This window comes from Equus caballus, chromosome 12 (assembly GCF_041296265.1).
Source record: "Equus caballus isolate H_3958 breed thoroughbred chromosome 12, TB-T2T, whole genome shotgun sequence".
Lineage (NCBI taxonomy): Eukaryota > Metazoa > Chordata > Mammalia > Perissodactyla > Equidae > Equus > Equus caballus.
In genome coordinates, this window is record NC_091695.1 from 15,367,190 (window position 1) to 15,394,792 (window position 27,603).

Genomic DNA, 27,603 nt, shown 5'->3' on the forward strand with positions numbered 1-27,603 from the left:
CTTTAGTATTATTATAAGCTTTTATCCAGTACATGCATATTATATACCTAAAGTTCACTCATTCATGTATTCATATACTCATTTATTCAATGTGTTATTGAGTACTTACTCTCTTCTAGTGCCCCATCCTAGCTTTCATGACTTTTATTTTACTGTGAACACACAATGTTAAAAAGGTAAATGATAAAATATAAGTACAATACATACTATGTTACAGATGTGGATGAAATAGGCATTTTTGAGGTCGTATAATCATTGATAGATGCATAGTTGAGACTATGACGATGGTCAATGAGGAGTGATTCAAGTGGAGGGAAACTTATTGGGAGAGATCCAGAAATTAAGAAAACAGGGCATTGGAAGGATTATCTTTATGTCTATTGAAAGCAATTTGATGAAAGAAGGTCCTTAACCAAATAAAAACCACACTGTAATACCTCAGGAAGCAATGGCCCATAATTGGAGGTTTTGAAGTACACTAAGATGACCATCTGATAACGATGTTGTAGAAAAGTCTCCAACATAATAAAAATGGTCTGGACATATTACAGTTAATTTTATTTCTACCACAAATCTCTCTAAATACTTGATGTTACAATACACCAAGGAAGGGTAACAGATTTTTATAATTTGCAACAATTAGGTAAATGTGGTTGATCAAATGCATTAGTCTTCTGAAGGAAATATTTAAAATATGGGAAAAGAAGTGTATGACTGAGTATAAGAAAGCTACTGGAAAGAGAAATTTAGAAATAGTTATAGCACAATAGTAAATAAAAATATTGTAACTCGACCATTTTACTGGCTCATTAATTTTCTTTTGTGTTCTAAGGTCTCATAGTTAAACAAGTTGTCAGGGAAGAAATCATAGAAACATCATGTATATTTTTCCCAAGATGAGCATTTTAACTAAACTCAGATTTATGCAAAAAGCTAGACTGGTCTTTCTCATTATGCTAACAGCCTCTGAGGATACTGAATTTGATCACTTGAAATGTAACAGGGTCAACTCTATTTTTGTCCTTCCTCTCTCAACTGCCTTCTTTTGTATTCCATTTACACGGATTTCATACTCACTCTAAAATTGTGGTATTATTAAATTCTAGCTCTTAAATAATGTAACAGTTGAAACAAAGAGTTTTCCACAGCACTATTTATAGATAATCACAAAGTCTCTCAACATTTCCTCATTTTAACCTCCCTTATCCAAAATTAGCTTCTCATTTCTCTGAATTGACTTCCCTATTTTGTCCACAGGGATGAAGAAAACCAGAGTGCTGAAGTCACTTTGATTCTCTTAGGATTCTGAGAATCTCCAGGACTCCAGGTGCCTCTGTTCCTGTTATTCTTAACCATCTACACAGTCACTGTGCTGGGGAACCTGGGCATGATTGTGATTATCAAGGTCAATCCCAAACTCCACACCCCCATGTACTTTTTTCTCAGCCACTTATCCTTTGTTGATTTCTGTTATTCTACTGTAGTTACACCTAAACTACTAGAAAACTTGGTCGTGGAAGACAGAACCATCTCCTTCACAGGGTGCATCATACAATTGTTTGCATGCATATTTGTGGTGACAGAACCGTTCGTGTTGGCAGTGATGGCATATGACTGATTTGTGGCAGTTTGTAACCGTCTTCTCTACACATTTGTAATGTCCCAGAAGCTTTGTTCCATTTGGTGGCTGTATCATACTCTTGGGGTGCAGTCTGTTCCCTGACACTTACCTACTTTCTATTGGAATTATCCTTCATAGGGAATAATACAATAAATAACTTTGTGAGCATGCCGCCAATGTCTCTCTGTCTTGCTCTGACCCCTACATTAGCCAGAAAATCATTTTAGTCTCTGCCACATTCAATGAAACAAACAGCCTGATGATCATTCTTACTTCCTATTTTTTTAGTTTTATCACTGTCATGAAATTGTCTTCAAGTGAGGGGTGCCACAAAGCCTTCTCCACATGTGCCTCCCACTGACAGCCATTACCATTTTCCATGGGACCATCCTATTTCTCTACTGTGTTCCTGACTCCAAAAGTTCATGGCTCATGGTCAAGTTAGCCTCTGTGTTTTACACAGTGGTCATCCCCGTGCTGGACTCACTGATCTACAGCCTCAGGAACAAAGATGTGAAGGAGACAGTCAGGAAGTCAATCAACAGCAAATTGTTATGTCATTAATGTAAGATGGTAAGATTTACTTTTTCATTTTAAAGAGTACTGTGGAGGATTGCCCAAGACTTTTAGCATTTTTAATACTTCAAATTCCTTTTTTTCATAAAGCAAAACAGCGTTCAATGTAACTCCCTAGTTGACAGATTATTTAGCATCTGTTAAATTTAAACTTTAGCAAATTAGCTATAAAATAATAAATAACACACTAATTAAGGTTGAGGCCACTTAAATGAAGAATCTGCTCACAGAGTTTGTCATGCAAAGATTTCTGAGTTAGTACACATTACCGTTTGCCCAGTGAACCTTTCATTCTGTTTTTGTCATCACAGAATGGGTTTATAGAGTTACTGTAAATATTTACAACTTGTTATCAGGGAGAATACATCAAGTGCAATATAGTAAACTAGGAGTTATTCAGCACTCAGACTCTAAATTTAAAACAAATATTTATTTAATTCCACACAGGAAGCATTGGTACAATTTAAGTGCAAAGAAGTCATACCTCTGCCCCCAACAAATTCCAGAATCTTGTTTGCTTAAATTATGTTTGTTAATATAAATTTAATTTGTATATAAAACATCAAAAATTAAAATTAAAAACTGCACACTTCAGAAGTAGTTATTGCTAAATCTAAAATTGTCATTCATGCCAATCTTGAGTTGTGTATAATATAGCTGTTGATGCATAATAAGGAACATAAAATTCGGTGACATGTAACATTAAGTAATTTTTGCTTTTTATCGGGGGATTTATTGGAGCAGCCCTGTTAATATCAGCTAGAGCATCTTCGTTAACCTGATATAGTCTTGCCTAACTAGCAAAATCATCTCTAGTCTATGGATCTGCTTGGTGATTCAATAGCTCTGCTCTGCATACCATTGGGCTAGTTAGAGTATCTTCTTGGATTGTCAATGACTGAGTCAGAAGACAGAATGCGCTATAACAAAAGCCGATTCAAGCTCCTATGTGTATTATGTTTGTTAACATTCTATTAGCCAATGCAAATCATATAGCTGAGCACAAAGTCAATGGTTAAGAAATTGTATCTGCCTTGTAGAACTGAAAAGCTATATGGCAATGAGCATGGATACAGAATACAATGAAGATTTGGGCCTAACACTTCAATATACCTAAAGTTTATGGTCAATTTTGTTTAATGGAAACTGTTCTTCCTGTATTTCAGATAAATATAACTGCTCCACTTTGGTGGCCTGGATTCAGTTCCTTTGCATGGAACCACATCACTTGTCTGTCAGTAGCCATGCTGTGGTGGTGGCTCATATAGAAGGACCAAAAGGACCTACAAGTAGAATATACAACTATGTACTGAGGTTCTGGTGGGGAGAAGAAGAAAAAAGGAAGATTGGTAACAGATGTTAGCTCAGAGTGAATCTTTTTTTGAAAATAAATAAATAAATAAAAATAACTGTTGTAGCTTGACAGACTTTTCCATGGCTGATCATGGTTGACGTCTCACAGGATAGACAAAATTTTGGTAAATTTCCAAGTTATCATGGTTTCAGTCCAACTGCAGACTGTGAATCATCTTATTGACTTCACCCAAATCATGGACTTTTTATCTGCAAATAAAAAATTCTAATTTCCATTTTAATGAAGATTGATGTCAAACTTTGTAACCTAACCTATTTATTTGATTGTGGAACAATATGTAACAATATATTCAACAATTCAAGATATATAATGTATAGAGTTATGTGATTTATTTAACTTTTAACTCTCTGTCAGCCAGATGTCATACACACTCAACTAAGTGCTCCAGTCAACAAGTAGTTTGATAGGCTGTGTGTATGTTAATAAAAATATTTTAATGACAGAAAACATGTATCTAAAGGATGTGAACACAGTATAGGGTGAGCTATATTTGACATATGCTATAGGTCTTTGGATTTAAGATCCTAAGGAGAAAATAAAACAAATTATAAAGAAAAACATCTGAATAGCTGTAAGTTCCTTTAGAATAGATTTTAGTTATTCTGGAAAATGCTTTTGAATGGACATTTACTTACACAAATATAATGCAGATATTCTCCAAGCATTTCAAAGTTATAATTTTAATCTGTGCACTTTTAGATGGGCTCTTCATTTCTATATATGAATTATACGCTTCTTACTTTATATTCTTAATAGTGCCATGGATAGGTGCAGTTCCTTTGTTTCATTTCTGAGGAGCTGTGTCAAGATTTTTGGTGAAGGTATTCACAAGATTAAAGGAAGAATGTACAGAATTAATAGTCACTTAATGGAGAAAATGTTATAAGTTGAATGTAGACCATATTATGTAAATATTACTTTTCATATAATGTTTAGTAATACAACTTCAGGAAATTTGCAATGCTGGACAATTTTTTTATGATATGAGGATTCCAGGGGTGTTAGGTGACATTTTTACTGCATAACTGATCTTCCTTACTCTTTATCTTCTTAGAAAAAGATTGACTCTGAAAGAGAAATAAGGAAATTCAGACGGGCAGTTAGGGGAAGGGATTGTGGAGCTCCTACATCAAGGCTCTTTCTTTCCTGAGTATTGCTGCTTAGATTCATAGTTCATTCAAGCTCAAAGACTGTCTTGTTGATGAAAAAAGTTGCATTCTAAGCACAAAGATAAAGCCCAATAGAAAGTGTATGAAAATAGTTCTGACCTTGTGGGTCTCAGAGAAGCAACATGTATGAGTGATTTTCTGGTTATATTTGGTGTTTATTTCCCTACTGTTATCAACAAAATTTCAGGAATACCTTACAAAACTGATAGCCTTATCCCTAATGTATATGGCACATTAGAGAGGTTTAATTCCAATCGTACATAAATTTACACCAACAATAGAATAAGCAGGCAACATTTTCCAGTTCATTTTATGATACCTGCATCACTAGATAGGTAAGTTCCGGAAGAATATATCATAAATATATATGGACAAGTGCTTAAAATAGCAAATCAATTCATTGATATATGCAATGGATAATAAATCATATTCAGGAGAGGTTTAATCCAGGAATGCAAGCTTGCTATATCATTACTAGTCCATCAATGTGATTCACCACATTAACAAAATAAAATATAACATATAGTCACCTCAAAAGATGTGAAGAATAGTTAATAAAATTAAGCAACTATTCATGATAAAAATTTTCAGCAAACTGGAACAGAAAGGATAGAGTATTAGAACAAGAAAAACTTATTTACTTCCTTCTTTCTGGATAATGAATTATTGATAATATGGAAGACTGAAGCAATAGAATTTTAGTTAGGAGAATAACAGGATTTTTACCTTTGAAAAATTTGAATCAACTGCTGCAGAGACTGAGACAAAAAATAGAATCAAATCTTATTTCCTTTTCATAACTGGTTTCTCTTCTATTGAAGTGAAATTCTCATAATATAATATTAATCTTTTTCAAGTAAAAATTCATTGACACTAAAAGGTTCACCATATTGTACACCCACACCTCTACTTAGTTCCAAATTATTTTCACAATCTCAAAAAATAATCATACCCATTAAACAGTTTTTCCCCATTTCCCCCTCCTCCTTGGTCCTAATAATGAGAAATCTGCTTTCTATCTCTATGTATTTGCCCGTATTATACATTTCATACAAAGGGAACCATGCAGTATGTGACCTTTGTGTCTGAGCTCTTTCATTCTAGCATACTGTTTTCAAGGTTCATTCACATTATAACATGTATCAGTACTTTATTCCTTTTTATTACTAAGTAATATCCCATCATACATATATACACACCACATTTAGTGTGTCCATCTATTTATTGAAGGACATTTGTGTTGTTTCACCTTTTGGCGGTTGTGAATAATGCTGATAAGAACATTCATGTGTAAGTATTTGCTTGAGTGCCTGTTGTCAATTCTGTTTTGTATATACCTAGGAGTGGAATTGCTGGTACCGTGGAGTTAGCCAGACTGTAAGGTTTGAGGTCACAGCATATAATCCAGCACTCAATTCCGGCACAAATTACAAGTCTGAGGAATTCCCGAAAACACATTTAGGTACCCTAATTTCCCAGAAATTTCAAACAACTTACAGAGAACTATACTCACAGTTATGGTTCATCACAAGATAAGGACACAGACAAATAACTCAAAGGTAGAAATGTATTGGACAGAGTCTAGGAGGGGTCCAAAAAGGAAACTTCCATTGTCCTCAGGACATGTTATCATCCCAGAATTAACATTGTACAATACACATGAGTTATTCCCAACCAGGGAAATCCACACAAACCTCAGTGTTCAGTATTTATTAGGACTCTGTTACAGAGGCTTGATTAATTGATTGATTGTCCAAATGTTGGTCTCAGCCTCCAGGTTGACTGATACTCCATATCTAAAAGCCTCCACACTAAATCTCATGGTTAATCTTTCTGGTATGGGCAATCCCTACTTGAAGATTGTGTAATATGGTCAGCCCCACCTTGATATCAGGTGTGGCCAGCCACCCTCCCTAAACAGACATTTTTGTCAGGTAAGACATAGATTACCTCCCAGAAACTGAGGGCAAAGGGCAACTTCTCTTTGTGGAAGGCAAATATTTTTACTATGCATTTGGTCTGATAGTAATTCTATATTTGTTTATATGAGGAATCACCAAACTGATTTCCAGAGTGTCTGAGTCATTTTATATTCCCACTAATAATGTATGACAGTTTCAGTTGCTCCAAAACCTTGCCAACACTTGCTATTGTATATATACATACACATTTTAATTAGAGTCCGCCCAGTGGGTGTGAAGTGATATCTCATTATGGTATTGATTTCCAATTTCCTAAAGTCTAAAGATGTTGAGTGTCTTTTCATGTGCTTGTTAGACTTTTATAAATCTTGTTTTATATCTTGTTTGACCTTTTTTCTTTTAAGATCGGCACCTGAGCTAACATCTGTTGCCAATCTTCTTCATTTGTTTTTCCTTCTTCTTCTCCCCAGAGTCCCAATTCTAGTTGTGAGTGCCTCTGGTTATGTGATGTGTGACGCCGCATCAGCATGGCCTGATGAACAGTGCCACATCAGTGCCCGGGATCTGAACAAGTGAAACCCTGTGCCACCAAAGCAGAGCTAACGAACTTAATCACTCTGCCATGGGGCCGGCCCCCTTGTTTGACTTTTTATTGTTGGGTTGTAAGAGTCCTATACATATTCTGGATATTAGGCTAGTATCAGATATATGATTTGTAAATCTTTTTTTTTTTAAAGATTTTATTTTTTCCTTTTTCTCCCCAAAGCCCCCCGGTACATAGTTGTGTATTCTTCGTTGTGGGTTCTTCTAGTTGTGGCATGTGGGACGCTGCCTCAGCGTGGTCTGATGAGCAGTGCCATGTCCGCGCCCAGGATTCGAAGTAACGAAGCACTGGGCCGCCTGCAGCGGAGCGCGTGAACTTAACCACTCGGCCACGGGGCCAGCCCCTGATTTGTAAATCTTTTATCCTATTCTGTAGGCTTTTTATTGACCTTATTGACAATGTTTTTTGACGCACAAATGGTTTAAATTTTGTGAAGTCCAATTCACTTATTTCTTATTTTCTTGCTTATACTTCTTTTTTTTTTTTTTTTTTGGTGAGGAAGATAGGCCCTGAGCTACCATCTTTGTCAATCTTTCTCTATTTTGCATGTGGGACACCACCACAGCATGGCCTGATGAACCATGTATAGGTCCACACATGGTGTCTTTAATCATTTGTTATACTGCCTGTGGATTTTTCATAAGTGGCCTTTATTAGTTTCATAATAGCCTTTATTAGGTTGAGAAAGCTCCCTACTAGTCATAGTTTTCTGAGTGTTTTTATCATGGGAGAGTGTTTCAATTTGTCACATGCTTTTCCTGTTTCGATTGAACTGACCATGTTGTTTTATTCCTCTGTTCTATTCATGTTGTATATTGCACTGATTGGTTGTCTTATGTTGGACCACACTTGTATTCCTGGAAAAAATCTCACTAGGTCATATTATATAATCCCTTTAATATGTTGTTTGGTTCAATTTACTAGTCTTTTGTTGAGGATTCTACAAACATTTAAAGAAGCGTTAACATCAATCCTTCTTAAATTCTTCCAAAAGTAGAGGGAAAACTTCTAAATTAATTTTGTGAGCCCAGCATTACCTTCATATCAAAGCTAGACACAGACACTACAAGAAAAGTACAGACCAATATCCTTGATGAGTACAGATCCATATCACTTTTTTTTTTTTTTTGAGGAAGGTCAGCCCTGAGCTAACATCCTCTGCTAATCCTCTTCTTTTTGCTGAGGAAGATTGGCCCTGAGCTAACATCCATGTCCATCTTCCTCTATTTTATAGGTGGGATGCCTGCCACAGCATGGCTTGATAAGTGGTGCCTAGGTCTGTGCCCAGGATCTGAACTAGCAAACCCTGGACCACTGAAGCAGAATGTGCACACTTAACTGCTATGTTACCAGTCTAGCCCTCCATATCACTTTTTATCTGTACTTCCTCAGGTTTAGTGTTTCTGAGACTTTTGACTATCTCTTGACCTTGATTCCCCTCTGTGGTATGTGAGGTCAGCTTCAATGAGATTGATCTTTTCTAAAGATGTACTCACAGAGTTGTTCCATGATTACCTCTTATTCACTTACAAAAGAGAAACATAACTTCAGAAGCCCCATAATGATGGTAAGCTACAAGTTGGAAGAAACCTCAGCCCCTATAATACTACAAGGAACAAAGTTGTCAATGTTTAGAAATGCATGCTTTATCTTGCTTTAGTAAGAAATAATCCTCTACTGCATCAAGTCACTGGTAAATTTAATTTGTGTCTTTAAAGGCATGATGGATAGAGTTACCAAAATCAGTGAATATATCATCCTTTTCATAAACTTATATATTTAGGAAATGTATAATCCCCAATTGTTTTTCAGATTCAATAGTAAATATGAACATTTGAGGCCTCTGTACTTACACTTAAAAGGCCAACGCAAATTGTTTTCTTTTAGTAAAACTGAGAGTGTAAATAGAAAATGGTTTATAACACATTACTAATTAACAAAGAAAAAATAAAAAAGAGACATTGTTTAGGCAGCTCTATATTTAGAAACATAGGAACATAAATATACCTTTATGAGAAAATAGAAAAATAAATCAATATGAATTAATAATCACTCTCCTAGCTATTGTCTTATAGATGCTTTCTCCCTTTGTACATTTCTGTTTTTTATGTCCCTGTAAAGTTAAAGACATATACAGGGTTATTTATTTTTCTTAAGATTAATTGAGTAAAGTTGATAATACAAATGCCCCCAGGAGGGCTTTAGGAACAAAATATAAAGCGAAGATATCATATGGGACAGTGTTACATCTAATTACTTGAATTGCAGGCTTCAAACAATACTTCAGTGGTATTCTCTAGGCTCCATGTCCCTGAGGTCTTGATTCATATATTTGTAACACAGTTTGGTGTTAGAATTCTGTTTTCAGATGTGATCTTATCTTTGGTATCTCTGAGTTTTCCTAATAGGTTGGGAAAAAAAGTAACTTATAGGAAGTATTTAATGAAATATTCTCTGGACTCCTACTAGTGTTTTCAAATCTGTTTCTCTTAATTAAATATCAAGCAGGAGCACTCCTGGAGTTCATTAATCTTAACAAAGAATTCTTCAGTAAATGACTCATTCAAGTGCTTTTGTATTTAGGTGAGTCGATTCAGTCTCTTTTCTTTTACTTTAAAGGTAAATATGGAGTTTTAGTGATCTTTGCAGTACACAAACACATGCGCAGAACAAAGAGCCCACAAATCCACTTAGTTTGACTAGGAGAGGGTTTACATTATCATATTCTAATTCTTTTCTTTCAAATGATATTCATCCTGGTTTTCTCATTGGGTGGCCACAATGTACTCGGCAATGAAATAAACATTTTGGCAAAAGAGAATAATAAAAAATGGGCCTTGTCTTCACACTTCCTATGATCTCTGAGGAAGAAAGTGACAAATTATCACATTTGTGAATGATAGGATATAGCACATGGTAATTGTGAGATATAAATATTAAGTTTGTATGTATACAAAAGAGAAGAAACAGTGAGCAATGCCAATAATGGTAGGTGGCAAAATAAAACATTATAAGAGTGAGGATAAAATGGGAAAATAAACTATAAGTAAATGAGCATGTGTTACGTAACAGAGCTTGATAACTCCATCATGACTAAAAAAGAATTTAAGTGATAATGAGATTGAATTTATAGATACAAGAATTTTTGGAAAAGCCAGGCTGAATTATGTAAACTTCATGTGTTAACTAATAAAAAGTATTTGAAATCTTAAATGTCATTGGCAGTTAGGTTAAAGTAATCATGGAAAATTGTTCCTTCGATGCTGCATAAAGTATTTTAAATTGAAGGAATGTGGCTGGGAAAAATTGCCATACTCCATCTTTCCACAGCTAAGACCTTATGAAGGATTTTTACAGAGGAACTATCTGTCATGGAGTTGGGTTTTGGAAGATATCTTTCCTACAGGCAGAAGAATGTGGGGATCTGAGAATATTCTATTGTGGTGAAAAAACCTGTAGGAGAATGTGGAACATTTATTATGCATCTTAGATGAAGTACCCAAAGAAATCCCATAGTATTTCCGTTGTGTGGGTTCTGTAGGAAAAAAATTCTACATTCTATTCCAAAGTGTCCCCACCTGTTGACACTTGTACATGCTTGGCCTGATTTGCATAACCGAATAAGGTTTTTGATGTCATACCAATTACTCATAAATCCAATAAAAAAGAAAGCTAAATATCTGCTGTGCATGATGTCATATCATATAGCCTTTCAATTCGTTATCAAAGTACCTATTTCCTTTCTAGTGACTTAAATTTTATACTATTACTATGCTCATTTTACTCCTGAGGAAATACCTACTGATATCAAGTAATATTCAAGAAATACTATGGTGCCGTGTTGAGGTAGTTCTCTATCCTGACACTGGTCTTTGGAAAAGCTTTAAATTTAATTTTTCCTGCACTCTGAAATTTATATGCATTTTCAAGTACTTCATAGTTCTTATTGTTTGTCACTTACCCAACTTAAAAAATTTGCTACATTGGAAAATGAAGAGCTTTTTGTTCAATATTGTTTCAACTGTTATCACTGAAGACACAGTATACATTTCATTGTGAATGCCTCCTGATGCATAATGTAATATGCAATCAATAATATTTAAACATTTTCAAAATTGGTTCTACAAAAGTGAAAAGATTATAATACATCTACAGCACAGCTCCAGAACGTCCCGAGACTACTGTGTTACTAGGAGTCAGAAGGGCACTGGAAAGAACACAGAACAACAAAGAAGCTATTAAATTGATCATTTTGTAGGAATGTTAGCATTTCAAAATTTTTTTAACATATAAGTTAATTATCTCACAGCTTAAGAGGTGAGACGGAAGAAACTGTAGAAACTCATGATAGGTATTTCCTCTAATACAATTAGTTTTACTAAGCTGAGATTCAGCAGAGTTGATCTACCCCTCATGACTGGCATTAGCTATCTATGAGGAAATCGAATTTTATTATTTGAAACATAACGATGTCTACTCTGTTTTTCATCCTTCCTGTCTTAACTTTGTTTTTGATTATTCCACTTACACAAAATTATTATTTACTATGTAATCATCACATAAGTGAAGACTAACTTTTGAAATAATGTAACAGTGGAAGTGTAGCATTTTCAGCAACACTCTTAATAGAGACGCATCGAACTTCTCAATGCTTCTATTCTTTTACTTATTTCAAATTTTGGTTCTTACTTCTGTGGATAAACTTTCATATTTTGTCCACAGGAACAAAGAAAACCAGAGTGGCAGAGTCACCTTTGTTCTTTTGGGCTTCTCAGAATATCCAGAACTCCAGTTGCCCCTGTTCTTGGTATTCCTGACCATCTACGCAATCACAGTGGTGGGGAACCTGGGCATGATTGTGATTATCAAGATCAATCCCAAACTCCACACCCCCATGTACTTTTTTCTCAGCCGCTTATCCTTTGTTGATTTCTGTTACTCTACAGTAGTTACACCTAAACTCTTAGAAAATTTGGTTGTGAAAGACAGAACCATCTCCTTCACAGGATGCATCATGCAGTTGTTCTTTGCAGGCATATTTGTCGTGACAGAAATGTTCATGTTGGCAGCGATGGCATATGACCGATTTGTAGCAGTTTGTAATCCTCTTGTCTACACAGTTGTAATGTCTCAGAAGCTTTGTTCCTTGTTGGTGGGTGCATCATACTGTTCTTTAATATTCACATGTTTTTTGTTGACCTTATCCTTTTGTGGGAATAACTTCATAAATAATTTGGCTGTGAGCATGGTGCCATTGTTGCTGTTTCCTGTTCAGATACATACATTAACCAGATCATGTTTGTCTCTGCCACGTTCAATGAAATATGCAGTCTGATGATTATTCTTACTTCGTATGTTTTCATTTTTATTACTGTCATGAAGATGCCTTCAACTAGGGGACGCCACAAAGCCTTCTCCACATGTGCCTCCCACCTAACCACCATTACCATTTTCCATGGGAGCATCCTTTTTCTCTACTGTGTTCCTAACTCCAAAAGTTCATGGCTCATGGTCAAGGTAGCATCCGTCTTTTACACAGTGGTCATCCCCATGCTGAACCCACTGATCTACAGCCTCAGAAACAAAGATGTGAAAGATACACTCAAGAAGTTAATCAATATTAGATTGTTCTGTGATAAAATATAAAGATAGAAATATCCATTATTTCTTTTTGAGAGTCTGGTAAGAATTGTCCAATAGCAAAGCAGTACATAAATATGGTAACCTTTTAACTGGCAGTTCAATATCCATTCACTCTAATGTTTAGTGAATAATTTTAATGTTACAAATAATGTTAGGGATAAAAACTTACACTACTTAAACTAAGTTTTTGATTCAGAAATAGAAACGCAAAAGTCTCTGTGTTAGCATACATGACTGTGTGATTGCCCAGGACAAATTTGTGTTCAATAGAAGTCATGTGGAATTTTTGAGTTGATCTGAAGTGTTATATCTTGCAAGGAGGAAGTTTATTTCTTAATATAAAAGTAGTACATTAAGAGCTGTTCAACATAAAACCATAAATATCTAAAAAAATATATATTTAATTCCATACAAACCACTTTAGCATCGGAAGATTCACAGACAAGCAAAGCTAAATAGGAAATATATGTCCCTTAAAAAGTTCCTGGACCAGCCCCTTGGTGTTGTGTTTAAGTTTGGCACACTCCAGAATATGGTTTAGTTAAATTATAATTGGTAGTATAACAAAATATACAATATTTTCTTTCTATGTAGTAGCACAAGAAAATGGTACACATTTTGGAAATATGTACCCATCACTCTAGTTTTTCCATTTATGTCAAAGTAGTTGTATATCATTTATGTATTTATTGGAAATTTTATTGACATAATTTTAGATTTATTTTTTGTAGTAAGTAATATAGAGAGATCCCAATGTCTTTTACCCAGTTTCCACTGCGATAGTACAATACAGCAACCACGATATTGATAATACAATACATAGATCTTATTCAAGCATCAGGGATTTATTGAAAAAAGGAAACAATCAATCATGAACTCCAGTGGGATGCAACAGTAACAATCCTTTTCAATCAGTGATTTGACTGAGCTAGCTCAGCTGATACCAACTGGGTCACCTGAGTGTCAGGACTGAGCTAACTAGATGAACTTCAATCTAAAGACCTGTTTGTATATCATCTCTGTTGGACCATTTAGCCAATGGTCTACACTGAATGCTAAGTCACAATAATGTATGCCCAAACACAAAAGCGTAATTCAAACTCCTGTTAGGGTATCACCTGCTGTTATTTTATGAATCAAAGCAAAACACATGGATAAGCCCAAAGTCAAAGTGTGAGAAAGTTATCTACCTCTTATAGAACAGTAAAATTGCAAGTCAGTGGTTAGGGGTGTAGGGAGAAATGTAAAGTTTGGTTCAAACTCTACCAAAGATTGATTAAAACATTTACCTCAAGAAACACATTATTTCTTGATAATGCCAGATAACTCTATGGCAGATAACAGATAACTCACGACCGAGACACGTTTTACCAAAGTTTTCTAATAATTGATGGGTCATTGGGTTACTTTAAGTGAAAAGACTGGTCGAGATTAACTATAAGAGCTTGCCTTTTCTACTTGTGTCTTAGTAATCATGATTAAGGTTTACAAGCAAAGAATAGAGCGATATCCACGTGTTGTTGTTCTAATTTAACCCATTAAATGTTACTTGTTTCTGTCATGATTAAGAGATTTATTTCCATATGGAAGTTGAATTTCTTTACCAGAATGCTTTACATCAAATCATGTCTTGTGTGACTACTCTTTAGGGATATACAACAACATTCTCAATACTCATAGTGTATCACAGTAGTAACAAAGGATTTACTTTAATTTTTAAATGTTTGTCAAGAAGGGGATATAAGTAACTGTTCCTATCAGATACTATAAAAACCTGTGTGTGTGTGTGTAGTTTAATAAACATCTTTAAGAAGAGAAAAAAGATTTAGAAAGTTTGAGCATGCATCATGGAACATTTGATATATTCATTAAGGACTCTAAGCTAAAAACTAGAATATCTTATTCTTAAATATTGATTTTGAAGTTATGTAACTTTTAATTTTTGCACTCTAGTTTTCTGTCTCTTAGTAGAAAATAAAACAAAAGCACAAAAGAGTGAATAGTTGCAAAATCCTTTTAGAACAGGATGTTGTTTTACTTTGGTAAATACTCTTGAATGATCAGTTAATTTACACAAATGTAAGGCAAAAATGTATGTTAGATAATATCTTAGTTCACTAATGGTTGTGTTAAGTGATGCTTACAGGTTAATTTTTTTCTGCCAATGAATTCATATGCTGCTCTTCTTTTAAAATTTTGGATGTAGTAGGTATAAATGTGACTGTTTTTCCTTGAAGGCCTATGCCAAGACAGTATTTAACAGTACTTTCTTTATTTCCTGATTTGTGTCCTAGAGGAGTACGTGTAGGAATCACATAGCTGGATTTAAAATATCAGCACGTTAACCCCTATGGCTGAACTGAAGAATACAGTGGATCTACAGCCTAGATAGGGATAAATACCTTACCCCCCCTCTCCCAACTCCCAGCTAAAGGAATGCATATTTAGGATATAACAAACAATAAGCCCAAATTATTGAAAGTAAAAATTTGTACAGCGTCATGTTAAATGTGTTTCTATAAAAAAACATGTGCCAACACTTAAGCAAAATAGACTAAAAAGCACATCATAACAACTATAATTATGTTGGAGTCATTGGATAGATGTGACTATAATTTTTTCATGATTTTAAGAATTATAGCCTTTATACAGAGGTAAATTATTTTTGAGACATAAAGATCCACATGTTAATGGCTTAGAAGAAATTATATTCTAAATTGCAGAAGAGGAAGTTTCCTCTAATTATTTTGTTTTTAGCTCATAAAAATAAATGTTGTCAGGATGCTCCAAGGCCTGTGTCCCCAAAGTCAGTTAGTTAGACATAAAACAAACAACGTGATCATGGAGTATAGTTTCCAGACCTGTTTATAGCTCATGGACATATTATACAAATCCAGGCTAATGAGTTTTGATTTGATTCATTCAGTATAAAATCTGTTTATTCCTCAAGGACATGTCTATGTTTCCTCCAAAATTTCCTGACAGTGGCAAAAATGGCATTTCTTGGTATCTTTATTAAGTTATATTTAGCAAGAATCATCAACTTTCTGACTAAGGCATTGGAAAAAATTAAACAAAAATTTCAATTTTGAGACAGAATATGTATGGAGTTTTAAACACTAACAAGGAAGTCTTAAATAAAAAAATATATCAAGATCTGGCTTTTGGTGAGTTGATTCTACCTAGAATCATCTTTTCAATCTGAAGTGAAGGACATTGACACACATATATCCATAAGAATAGCAAAATATGCCAGGCATTGCATAAATATTGTGAAGATATGAGTGGAAAGAAAATAGAGTAAGAGAAAAGACATTTAGATTAACTAGCAATGTTTTCTTGGAAGAGTTATGTAGTAACATGTGTAGTGATGACACAGTGTAAAAGAACCAGGGTAGATGTGCCGTTTTAGAGGTGTAAACATATTATATTAGAAAATATAAATGAATTGTTTTCGTACAATAAAAATTTAAAATACTGTTGTGAATGAAGTTGTATTGCAGTGAAAAAAAGATGTGGTTATATAGCTCATGGACATATTATACAAATCCAGGCTAATGAGTTTTAATTTGATTCATTCAGTGTAAAATGCCTTCCCAAACCCCGACAGTATTGCATTCCAGGCTAAGTAAGAGTAAACAAAATTTAAGCATAATTGTGGTTATAAGGATCAATCCCAAACTCTACACACCCCTGTACTTTTTTCTCAGCCATTTATCCTTTTTCGGTTTTTGTTATTCCAGCGTATTTACACCCACACTGCCAGAAATCTTAGTTGTGGAAGACACAGCTGTCTCCTTCAAAGGATGCATGGTACAATTTTTCTTTGGCTGTGCATTTGTGATTACAGATGTTCATGTTAGCAGTGATGGCCTGTGACTTGTTTGTGGCTCTTACTAATCCTCTTTTCTACACAGTCGCTATGTCTCATAAACTCAGTACCCTCCTAGCAGCTGGAACCTACATATGATTTGAATATATTCCCTGACAATCACATACTCTGTTTTGGAACTATCCTTTTGTGGTTCTAATACCATAAATCACTTTGGCTGTGAGTATTCTGCCGTTATCTCTTTATCCTGTTCTGACAGCTATTTCAGTCAGTTGATATGTTTAGTCATTTCTGTATTCAGTGAGGCTTGTAGCCCCTGATTATCCTCTCTTCCTATCTTGTCATGATTGTCACAATCATCCAGAAGCCTTCTACTAATGGACTCCAAAAATCCATCTCCACCTGTGCTCCCCACCTGACTGCCATCACCATTTTCCATGGGATCATCCTTCTTGTCTACTGCGTGCCCACCTCCAGGAGCTCATGGCTCCTGATCAAAGTGGCCACTGTGTTTTTTACAGTTGTGATCTCCCTGCTGAACCCCATTATCTACAGCCTTAGGAACAAAGATGTGAAAGAGGCTGTCAGGGGTTTAATCAACTCCAAACTACTTTCTCAACCAATATAATTCAAATAAATATATGTATTTTGTAGTACTTACATCCAATAATTTTTCACATATATTGTTGATGCTAGTTTACCTTTATTTTAAGTACATATGTGATTATGTTTTAAATCAATTAAATGTTGCACTTTCCCTGTTTTTTGGTGGTCGGGACACTCTGACTTAATACAGAAATAATTCATTCTGATGCACTTCATCTCACCTGGGTTCAAGGAAGAAATATATTTCAACATCTCCCAGTTAGACATTACGGAAGTCAGAATGACGAAGAAGGGATGTATATTTAGAGACTCATTACTTATGTCATAGTTTCAGTTCCCCTTTATAAAAGTGCTGCAAAGACACAGATGCTAACTGTCTTTGCTGGATCCGCACTCAGGTTCTCACAACCAATTCTTTTGACTCAGAAAGTTCTATAAAACAGAACTTTTTCTTCCCCTTAAAACTTCACTTCATTTGAAGTAAAATGAGGATCTGTGAGTTTGCATTGTGAGAAATATTATCTGAGTTTGAGTGAGCAGATGCTGAAAATATTAACCACTCTCTATATGTATCACTCATCTTTTGAACATCAATGTGATATTTTATAGTTCAATAAAAGTTATTGGAAATAATACTGAATACTAAAGAAAAGTTCAATTTATTTCTAACAAAACTTATATCCATTACTTATTGATAAAAAGACTGAGAGTAATAAAGTATACTTTTGAATCATCCATTCTCAATGATAAACTTTTGCCCCCTATCAATTTTCTTTATATCAGTAAATGCCATCCATATCTACTCAGTTGCTTAAATAAGCAAAGGAGAAGGCATTATTTATTTTGATTTATTATTCTGCAGCCTCTCTCAAATATGTCAGTCAGTTATGTTATTTCTGGCTCTAAAATGAAACACTGTCTTCATGTCTCTGCTTCCTGTGTCCCATTGTCATTAAGTGGGTTTTTAGCAGTTAGTATCAAATTAATATATTTCTCATATTTTTTTAACCTTATATAAGGCATGAATCTCAGATCATCTATAGTGATATTTTAAAACTATAGAATCAATGTATTTTACTCCCCAACCTAGTATTGTGCAATAGTTTTTATTACATTTATGATTATAATCTAACTCTTTGCAAAATCTAGCATCTGCTTAATTCTCTGACTTGTTCATTTTAAATTTAAAACATACCAAAACATATTTTTTAAACAAACATCCATGTAACTCTCAAGTAGATCAATACATGGGACAATCACTGGCCCTTTCCTCCTACTCTCAGCAAGAGTCAAAAGGATGATTTTTATCAAAATGATGCAATTACTTGTCTATATAGATTCAATATCTAACTATGCCTCTCAAAAAATATAAATTCGTATTCCTTTTTTGCAACTTTATTTAAAGGAATTCATGCATTATTTATCTCAAATATCTGACTTATATAGATGAATATTACATTTTACAAAGTATTCATGTTACATATATTTATACCTTATTCCATTTGTTTCTATTACATATTTTATATTATAAATATTTCAGAATTTTTCTTTATTCCAGTCTACTATGATGGACATTTGGGAAATTTCAATTTGGGGGCATGTGTACCATTACACTGCACATAAGCATTTATTTGATTGAGATTTATACCCAGAAGTATTATGCATTTATTTGGTTCTTAATTTTTCAAAGTGATTTTTATCAATTTAGACTCCTAAAAGCAATGTTTGAAAGCTCTAAAGTTATAATTCACCTCTTTGCCAGTGTTCAGTATTATTAGATGTTATGGTTTTTACCCATTTATTTGATTTAGAATATTTCATTTGTAGTTTTAATTTGGATATTTATGATTATTGAAGTTAGGCACATTTCAATATGTTCATGTATTTTTTTTTTTTTTGAGGAGTACTAGTCTTGAGCTAACATCTGCCAATCCTCCTCTTTTCGCTGAGGAAGACTGGCCCTGAGCTGACATCCGTGCCCATCTTCCTCTACTTTATATGTGGGACGCCTACTACAGCATGGCGTGCCAAGCAGTGCCATGTCTGTACCCGGGATTCAAACTGGCAAACCCGGGGCGCTGAAGCATGAATGTGCACACTTAACTGCTGCGCCACTGGGTCAGCCCTTTTCTTTTTTTTTTTAAAGTGGATTCTTAGGGCATTTACCAATCTTCATTTAAGTTATTATGTGATAGTTCTAATTTATTCAAAAATTTATTTTATATTATGAATATTATCTCCTTGGCCGTTATGTACCTTGAAAGTTTTTTTGCATTTTGGCTTTACTTTTCACTCAATGTCCTCAAATAAAGAGCAAGCTTGAATTTTAACTTAGTCAACTGCATTGCTTTTGTAATGTTTTTGTAATTGTTGAAGATATTTATCTACCCTTGAGGTCAAGAAGACATTTGTCTATATAATATTCAAGAATGTTTGTTCTTCTTCATATTTTGCTGTATGAGTCACCTAAAATTCGTTTTTTGTGGATGATATGAGGTTTGGGTCTTTGACAGATTGTTTACTTTTTCAGCATTATTCGTTCTCTCTTTATCTTTGTCATGCTTCTCTGTAGGCAGAAGGAGAACAATTCCCATGTGGCTTGCTTGGGACAATGCAAAGTGAACGAGTGTGTCATAAGTTATCTCATAGAAAAAGCTTGACATGTCCCTACATGGTTTGAATCTTCCTTCCTTGAGCTTATGCATTAAACTTGGAAAACAGCATACCACAAAGCGAGAGTGTTCCTTCAGCCTGGTCCTGGAATGAGAAAACAAGGGAATTGAGTCAAACTTAACCAAACACAGCATCTCAGAGCTGTAATCAATCACCAACATTCATGATACTACTTCATTTCTAACCAGATGAATATATCATTGTCACATGCTGTTTACTGAAAAAAAAAATCCCTTCCTGCCTTGTTGCCATTTAATACCAATCTTGTCATAAATGAAGTGTCCATATGTGTGCTTATCAGTATAATTATCAGCTGTTGTCACAATAACTCTTGAAAAACGCATCAAAAATCAATGGCTTAAAAGTACGATTATTTATTTTCAAAGATCAGGAGGTCATCTGAGGTGGTTCTGCCCTGGACTATGAGGCTAGGAATGTTTTGCTTCACACCACAGTTCCGTGAGTGTGGATTGCTCCGCATGTCTTTCATCATCTTTAGACTATTTGGATATTTGCATTATGGAAATGTCAGAAAAGCAGTAGACCAGGTGAAAATATTCAAGGTTTCTTAAAGCCTAAGTTAAGCACTGCCAATTTTTTTTCTGCTAACAGATCATTAAACATGTCACAGGACTGGATTCATAATCCAAAGGTGAAGAAATACACCCCATCAATAACAAAGTATGTAGAATTTATGGATGCAAGGAGATGGTGAATAAGTGAACCCAATTATTCAATCTACTTCAGGCAGCTTCTTATCTCTCTATTGTATTCTATTGAAGCATTTTCCATTACTACATATTCTTAATTATTATAGTTTGCAATAAATCTTGATATCCATTAGAGAAATTGTTTCATCTTTTACTTCTTCATGAGTGGATATTGATCGTCCTTGGCCCTTTACGTTTTCATACAAACTTCAGGATTTATTTTGTTCATTTACTACATACTTTTGAAGCCTGAGCCCCTCATGGGCTGTAAAAATTATTTTTATTCTTTAGATCCACACTATAAAGCATTCTTACCTGTAGCTATGCCTTCTCTGCTACATTAGTCTATATTCCATCCACTTTATACATTTCCGAAATTATGGGAAAATAATATCAGTTGGTGTTTATTTTACCATTGTCTTTATTAGAGTGACTGTTATTTGATTTATTCCTTCATTATGATTACTCTTTTTGATCGAGTTTATGATGGAGGGGAGAGGTAACAAAGATATATAGATTTTAATATATTGAATAAAAAGTCCGCTCTTTCTTTACCACTTCATAGATGGATGGAGGATAGATAAATATACGTATATATCTATTTATTGATAAAAACATGTAAAATTTAAAAATGGACAAAATAAAAACCAAAATATTAACATTATTATCTTTGTTGTTGGCTTATCAATTATTTTTTATTTTTCACTGTAATATCTTCTCAGTATTGAAAAGGTAACATATAGAATGGGAGAAAACATTTGCAAACTATGTATCTGGTAAAAGCTTAATATCCAATACATATGTAAGAAACTTATGCAACACAGTAGCAAAAAAAACCTAATAAGCCAATTAAAAAGTGGACTAAGGACTTCGTTTAGATATTTCTTTGGAGAAGATGTGCTAATGGCTAATAGGTATATGAAAAAATTGTGCGATGCCACACCAATCCTCAGGGGATTGCAAATCAAAATCACAACGAGATATCATCGCACAAGTGTCAGGATGGCTGCTATCAAAAACAAAAGACCAGTGTTGTCTAGGATATGGAAAATTCAGAACCTTTGTGCATTGTCGCTGGGAATGCTAAATGGTGCGGCTGCTATGGAAAACAGCACGGAGGTTCTTCACAAAATTAAAAATTGAACCAGTATATGATCCACTAATCCTGCTTTAGAATATTTATGCAAAAGAATTGAAATCAAGATTTCAAAAAGGTATTAGCATTCCAATGTTCCTTGCAGAACTATTCACAATAGTCAAGATGTGGAAACAACCTGAGTGTCCATGGATATATAAATGGATAAAGAAAATGTGGTATACACATACAATAGAATAAAGGTTAGCTTTAAAAAAGAAGGAAATTCTACAACATGTGACCACATTGATGAACCTTAACGACCTTATCCTAAGTGAAATAGGCCAGTCACAGAAAGACAAACTTCATGACTCCACTTACATGAGGTATCTAAAATAATCAAATACACACAATCAAAGAGTGAAATGATAGTGGCCAGGGGCTCGCAGAGGGAGAAATGGAGAATTACAAATCAATGGGCATAAAATTTCAGTTAAGCAAGATGAATAAGTTCTAGAGATCTGCTGTAAAAAATTCTGTCTGTAGTCAACAATACTGCATTGTACACTTAAAAATCTCTTAAGAGGCTAGGACTCATGTTAGTGTTCTTGCCACAATAAAGTAAAATTTTAAAAAGAAACATTAGTACATTATGATCACTAAAATCCAAACTTTATTTGTATTCCATGAGTTTTTTCCACTGCCCTTATTCTTTCCTGGGACCCTATCCAGGCTACCACATTGTATTTAGTTGTCCTGTCTCCCCAGCCTCCTCCAGTATTTGACAATTTTTCACTCTTCTCTTGACTTTGACAGTCCTAAGGTGTGCTGGCTAGTAAGCCTGTAGAATACTTCCAAATATGGGTTTACCTGATGATTTTCTCACATTAAACTGAGATTATGGATTGTGTGGGAAGAATATCACACAGGTCAGATCTTTCTCATCACATCGTACCACAGGAGGTAAATGATATCCACATTGTATCATTGGTGATGGTCATATTCGTCCTTTGCTTAAGGTAGCATTGGCCAAGCTTCTCCACTCTAAACTTCAATGTGGAATTTGAAAGGTAGTTGAGTTAATAACAGCTAATTCTGGATTGTCCCTTTTTTTCTCAGTTAAAACTCAAACCATTTACATTTTCTTTAATCAATTTGTATTATTTCAATAATTTAATATCTACAAGCAATTAATGGAATAGATGTGAAGACGTAATTATCCCTAATGATTTAGAAGAAAATGCATCTACCATAATGACACAAGAGACAGTGTTTCTACTAACTGTATGATTCATGGCCCACCGAGGATTACTTCAGTTATAATTTTCTATAGTTTATAACTCCACTGTCATAGAGACATACATAAGTGGCAGAGTTTGTACTATGATTTCAGCTTTTTCTGTGTATTCTCTGAGATTTCCTATGTCTTGAAAGTACAATGCCATTTTACTGGCATACTCATTAAAATATACTGCCACTTTTGTTACGAACTTCAAGCCTGTTGCTATCTTACAGAATGTTTGATTACTGAGAAGAAAAATGCCTGAGGTTCATTAATGATCAAAAGATATCAAGATCTCTGGTTTCAGGTCAATTCATTTATCTTTTGGTATCTTTCCCTTTAGGTGGAAAATATGGAGCTACAGCTCATGTAGATTATTCCAAAAATTATAAATGACTCTTCTTATGCTCAGATACTTATTTTTTGGTGAGGAAGATTGGCCCTGAGCTAACATCTGTTGCCAATCTTCTTCTTTTTGCTTGAGGAAGTTTGTCACTGACCTAACATGTGTGCCAATCTTCCTCTATTTAGTATGTGAGATGCTGCCGCAGCCTTGCTTAATAAGTGACATTTAGGTCTCCACCCAGGATCCAAATCCACAAACCTTGGGCTGCTGAAGCAGAGTGCACAAACTTAACCACTATGCCACTGGGCTGGCCCCATGGTCAGAGACATTTTAATTGTCACTAACAGGGCAATGAAGTGTTTCTGATAATTAAATTTTGTATCACAGAAACTGGCAGCAGTGAGCAATAGTGAAGTCACAGAAAATTTATGGGATATAGGTTGATTTTTGAAATGTTATAGGCCTAGTTTCAATTTGAGTACAAACCTAATCCTAATCTATTGATTTTCACCAAAATTATTTGAAATTGCTAGAGTTCGAGGACCAAGTCTTTTCCTGAGTATCTTTTTGTTATTGACCTAGGAAGTTTGCCAATAAGCCAGAGCAGGAATAGTAATCTCTTTAATATGCAAGGATTTTCCTAATACATTCAAATGTTGAAGGAGACTTACTTATTAAAATAGACTGAACAATAGTGGATATTTACAGTGTATCCGACAAGTCCCATTTGCTACTGGAAAAAAGATGCTGATGATAGATGCTTTATATCCGGGGTTGCTTGTAGCACATGTAAAAGTAGGTGATCATGGAGCTAAGTCTGGAGGCTGACACTTGCTCCAGACAAAGCTAAGAGGATGGGACAGATCATTCATCTAATTCCACTGCACCCTCATGTCTACATCTTGGGGCCCTTCATTTTATGGTCTCACTGCTCTCACTTCCTTATCGTCTCCAAGTTTGCCTCCTCATAAGAGAGGGCTTACCTCTCAGAGGGGTTAAGAAAATGTGTTATTTTCATTGGATTGTAGAACATATTTTGTATCGAACTATTGTTGGTGAATATAAGACACTTCTCAAAAAAAATATATACAGTTTATATATTTAAATATATGCGTATAATTTTTAAAACATATATCAAAATAGATGACCTAAAAGCACATTAATAAATAGTTAATGAAAATATAATTAAATAACTTTAATAAAATAATAAATGTTATGCAAAATGTCAATAAAAGAGCCACAAAATTACCCCAGGAGGCAGTGTACCATTAATGGAGGTTTTGGTGGAGGCCATATAATCATTTCATGGATGAAATTATCTTCAATTCTCAAGCATCATGTGGAAGGCACAAACAGGATGCATTTTAAGATTTATTCCAACTCCTAAATTCTATGGGTATTTCGTTCTGTATTATGTCTAGAAAATGTCAAACACATAAAAATAATTAATACTAAGATTTATGTGGCACCACTTGCAATACCAAGTGATCTCCTTGATCCTTAGTGTGATTCTTAGAACCATAACAAGGTGCTCTGTGCTTCTGTTCTGCCTCTCTAAGTTTTGGGTTTTTTAATAATTTCTTTCACGCTCTAAATTTATATTTCAATTCTATATTAATAATACTAACAAGAGCTGAATTTTAAACAATAGGATTATTACTATACATTTTCTATAACAATGATTCTCGTAATTTAGCATGCATCAAAATCCAAAATCACCTCGAGGGGTGGTTAAATCACAAACTGTGGTCCCCATACTAGAGTTTTTGATTCAGGAAGTTGGTGATGTGGCTAGAGAATTTGCACCCCTAACAAATTGTCAGGTGTTCTTGCTGCTGGTTGGGAACTATACTTTGAGAATCACTGTTCTGTACAAACTTCACAGACAAATAGGAAGCCTCTTTCTTCTGTTTCTTCCTGTATTCAGCTGTATTTTTAGGAATGACTTTTGATTCTTTACTCAACAGGAATCGTGATGTTATCCAAAGGAAATCAAAGTATCATACCTACTTTTATTCTCCTGGGCTTTTCAGAATATCCAGAACTCCAGATTCCACTCTTCCTGGTTTTCTTGTCTACCTACACAGTCACTGTCGTGGGGAATTTAGGCATGATAATAATCATCAAGATCAATCCAAAACTCCACACGATCATGTATTTTTTTCTTAGTCACTTGTCCTTTGTAGATTTCTGTTATTCTACCATAGTTACACCTAAACTGTTGGAGAACTTGATTGCAGAAGACAGAACCATCCCTTTCTCTGGTTGCATTCTACAATTTTGTTTTGCTTGCATATTTGCTGTAACAGAAACGTTCATGTTAGCAGCGATGGCCTATGATCGTTTTGTGGCAGTTTGTAACCCCTTACTCTATACCACTATTATGTCCCAGAAGCTTTGTGTGCTTCTGGTGGCTGGGTCTTACTCATGGGGTATAGTGTGTACCCTGACACTCACATATTTTCTTCTTGCATTATCCTATTGTGAGTCTAGCATCATAAATAATTTTATCTGTGACTACTCTGTAATTGTTTCTGTCTCCTGCTCAGATCCCCATATCAGCCAGATGCTGTGTTTTATTATTGCCATATTTAATGAGGGGAGCAGTCTGATGATTATTCTGCTGTCCTATATACTCATTTTTATCACTGTTATGAGGGTGCCTTCTGCAAGTGGGCGCCAGAAAACTTTCTCCACCTGTGCCTCCCATCTGACAGCCATCACCATCTTCCATGGAACCATTCTTTTCCTTTACTGTATCCCTAATCCTAAAACTTCTTGGCTCGTAGTTAAAGTGGCTTCTGTGTTTTACACAGTGGTGATTCCTATGCTGAATCCTTTGATCTACAGCCTTAGGAACAAAGATGTGAAAGACACATTCAGAAAATTAGTGGTCACAAAATTGCTTTGTCACTCAATATAATATTGTTAGATTCATTATTTTATTTCTGAAAAATTTGATTTGCTATGCTACAGATTGTTCAACTCTTATAGTGCAATTGATAATTCCAACTATTCATTCAACAAGCTATTAGTTAATATATCTGTGGCAGCACATTTTATGAGTATGAATTTTTGCATTCCTTAATTATTAGTGAAATAGCTCTAAACCATGTGCAAACCAAAATTTTAGAAAATAAAATTTGTGAACTATATTTTGTAATAATTATAAAATATTTTTCAATGCTTTATCATATAGTGTAATTATAGATGTGTGTTTCCTAAGTACAACTAATTCTCAGTTCATCAAGTATGTGCAGATCTAGAATAGTTCCTTTGAATTGTAATCAGGAAGCTCATACTTCAGAGATGGCTTTAATAAATGCTTAAGCTCACTGTATCTTGTACAGTAACCAATCGCTTGTTTTTTATCGTATGGAATGGCAGAAACTCACTTTTATTCATGAAAATTATAGCTTGCTGACTAGTAAGTAAAATTAAATATTGCTCTATGTTCCCTAAATTCATACTTTATTCCAAAAAAAAAGTAATAAAGGCAGTAGGATATTAGAGTAATAGAGTCCCAAAAAGGGCTCAAGCATATGTGGTCATCTAAATTTCCATGATAATCCAATGCCAATATAGTTCAATGGAGAGATAATTTTCAGCAAATAGTGCTGAGATAATTGGATATCCATATGGATAAATGAGCCTTAACTTTTACCGCACATCATACACAACTATTAACTTGAATTAGAGGAACTGGATCATAGTCCTAAACATAAAAATCAAACTACAAAATTTTAGTACAAAACAGAACAATATTCTGGAGCTTGTGGCAGGAATTTTTTTAGATGAAACACAGAAAGGATGGACCATCCAAAAATTGATAAGGGCCTGCCCCTGTGGCCGAGTGGTTACAGTTCCATGTACTCCGCTTAGGCAGCCTGGGTTTGCTGGTTCAGATCCCAGTCAGGGACCTACTCCACTTACCAGTCACGCTGTGGAGCTGTCCCACATACAGAAAAATAGAGGAAGATTGGCACAGATGCCAGCTCAGGGCTAATCTTCTTCAAGAAAATTATTTTTTAAATGATAAAAGAAACTTCATTAATGTTAAAAACTCATGGTAAAAGTTTCCTAATGGTGAAAGACACCATTAAGAAAATGAAAATGTAAGCCACAGACTGTTTGTAAATATTTGCAGTATACGTGTTTGACAGAAAATT

The 27,603-nt window shown here is 34.6% G+C and overlaps 2 protein-coding genes, 1 long non-coding RNA gene and 1 pseudogene across 10 annotated transcripts in view; 3 read left to right on the plus strand and 1 right to left on the minus strand.

Moving 5' to 3' along the window:
- LOC111772053 (uncharacterized) overlaps positions 1-3,610 on the plus strand; it is a 36,857-nt gene extending 33,247 nt beyond the window's left edge. The window contains exons 4-6 of the long non-coding RNA XR_011423895.1: positions 1,258-1,327; positions 1,910-2,194; positions 3,364-3,610. This is a non-coding gene — a long non-coding RNA (uncharacterized lncRNA). The remainder of the gene's footprint in view (positions 1-1,257; positions 1,328-1,909; positions 2,195-3,363) is intronic.
- A 7,526-nt stretch (positions 3,611-11,136) lies between these two features.
- LOC138916393 (olfactory receptor 5D18-like) lies at positions 11,137-13,371 on the plus strand (annotated as a pseudogene).
- Positions 13,372-13,975: 604 nt separating this feature from the next.
- LOC138916605 (olfactory receptor 5W2-like) overlaps positions 13,976-27,603 on the minus strand; it is a 184,394-nt gene continuing 170,766 nt past the window's right edge. For 5 of the 8 annotated variants that reach the window (XR_011423890.1, XM_070229551.1, XM_070229536.1 and 2 more), the window contains one exon: positions 13,976-20,105. Coding sequence is in view for 3 of the 8 variants with exons in the window: in XM_070229536.1 (XP_070085637.1) it covers positions 19,811-20,105 (295 nt within the window). In the remaining 5 variants the exon portion in view is untranslated. The remainder of the gene's footprint in view (positions 20,106-27,603) is intronic. The other 3 variants (XR_011423884.1, XM_070229541.1, XM_070229545.1) reach the window with 1 other exon arrangement.
- On the plus strand, positions 25,410-26,357 carry LOC138916600 (olfactory receptor 5D13-like). The gene has a single exon (XM_070229533.1). It carries the CDS (start codon positions 25,410-25,412, stop codon positions 26,355-26,357), a length of 948 nt encoding a protein of 315 aa, XP_070085634.1.

Bases quoted from the DNA above. Each gene is read 5' to 3' on its own strand.
- LOC138916600 (XM_070229533.1), top strand. From the start codon at position 25,410: ATGTTATCCAAAGGAAATCAAAGTATCATACCTACTTTTATTCTCCTG.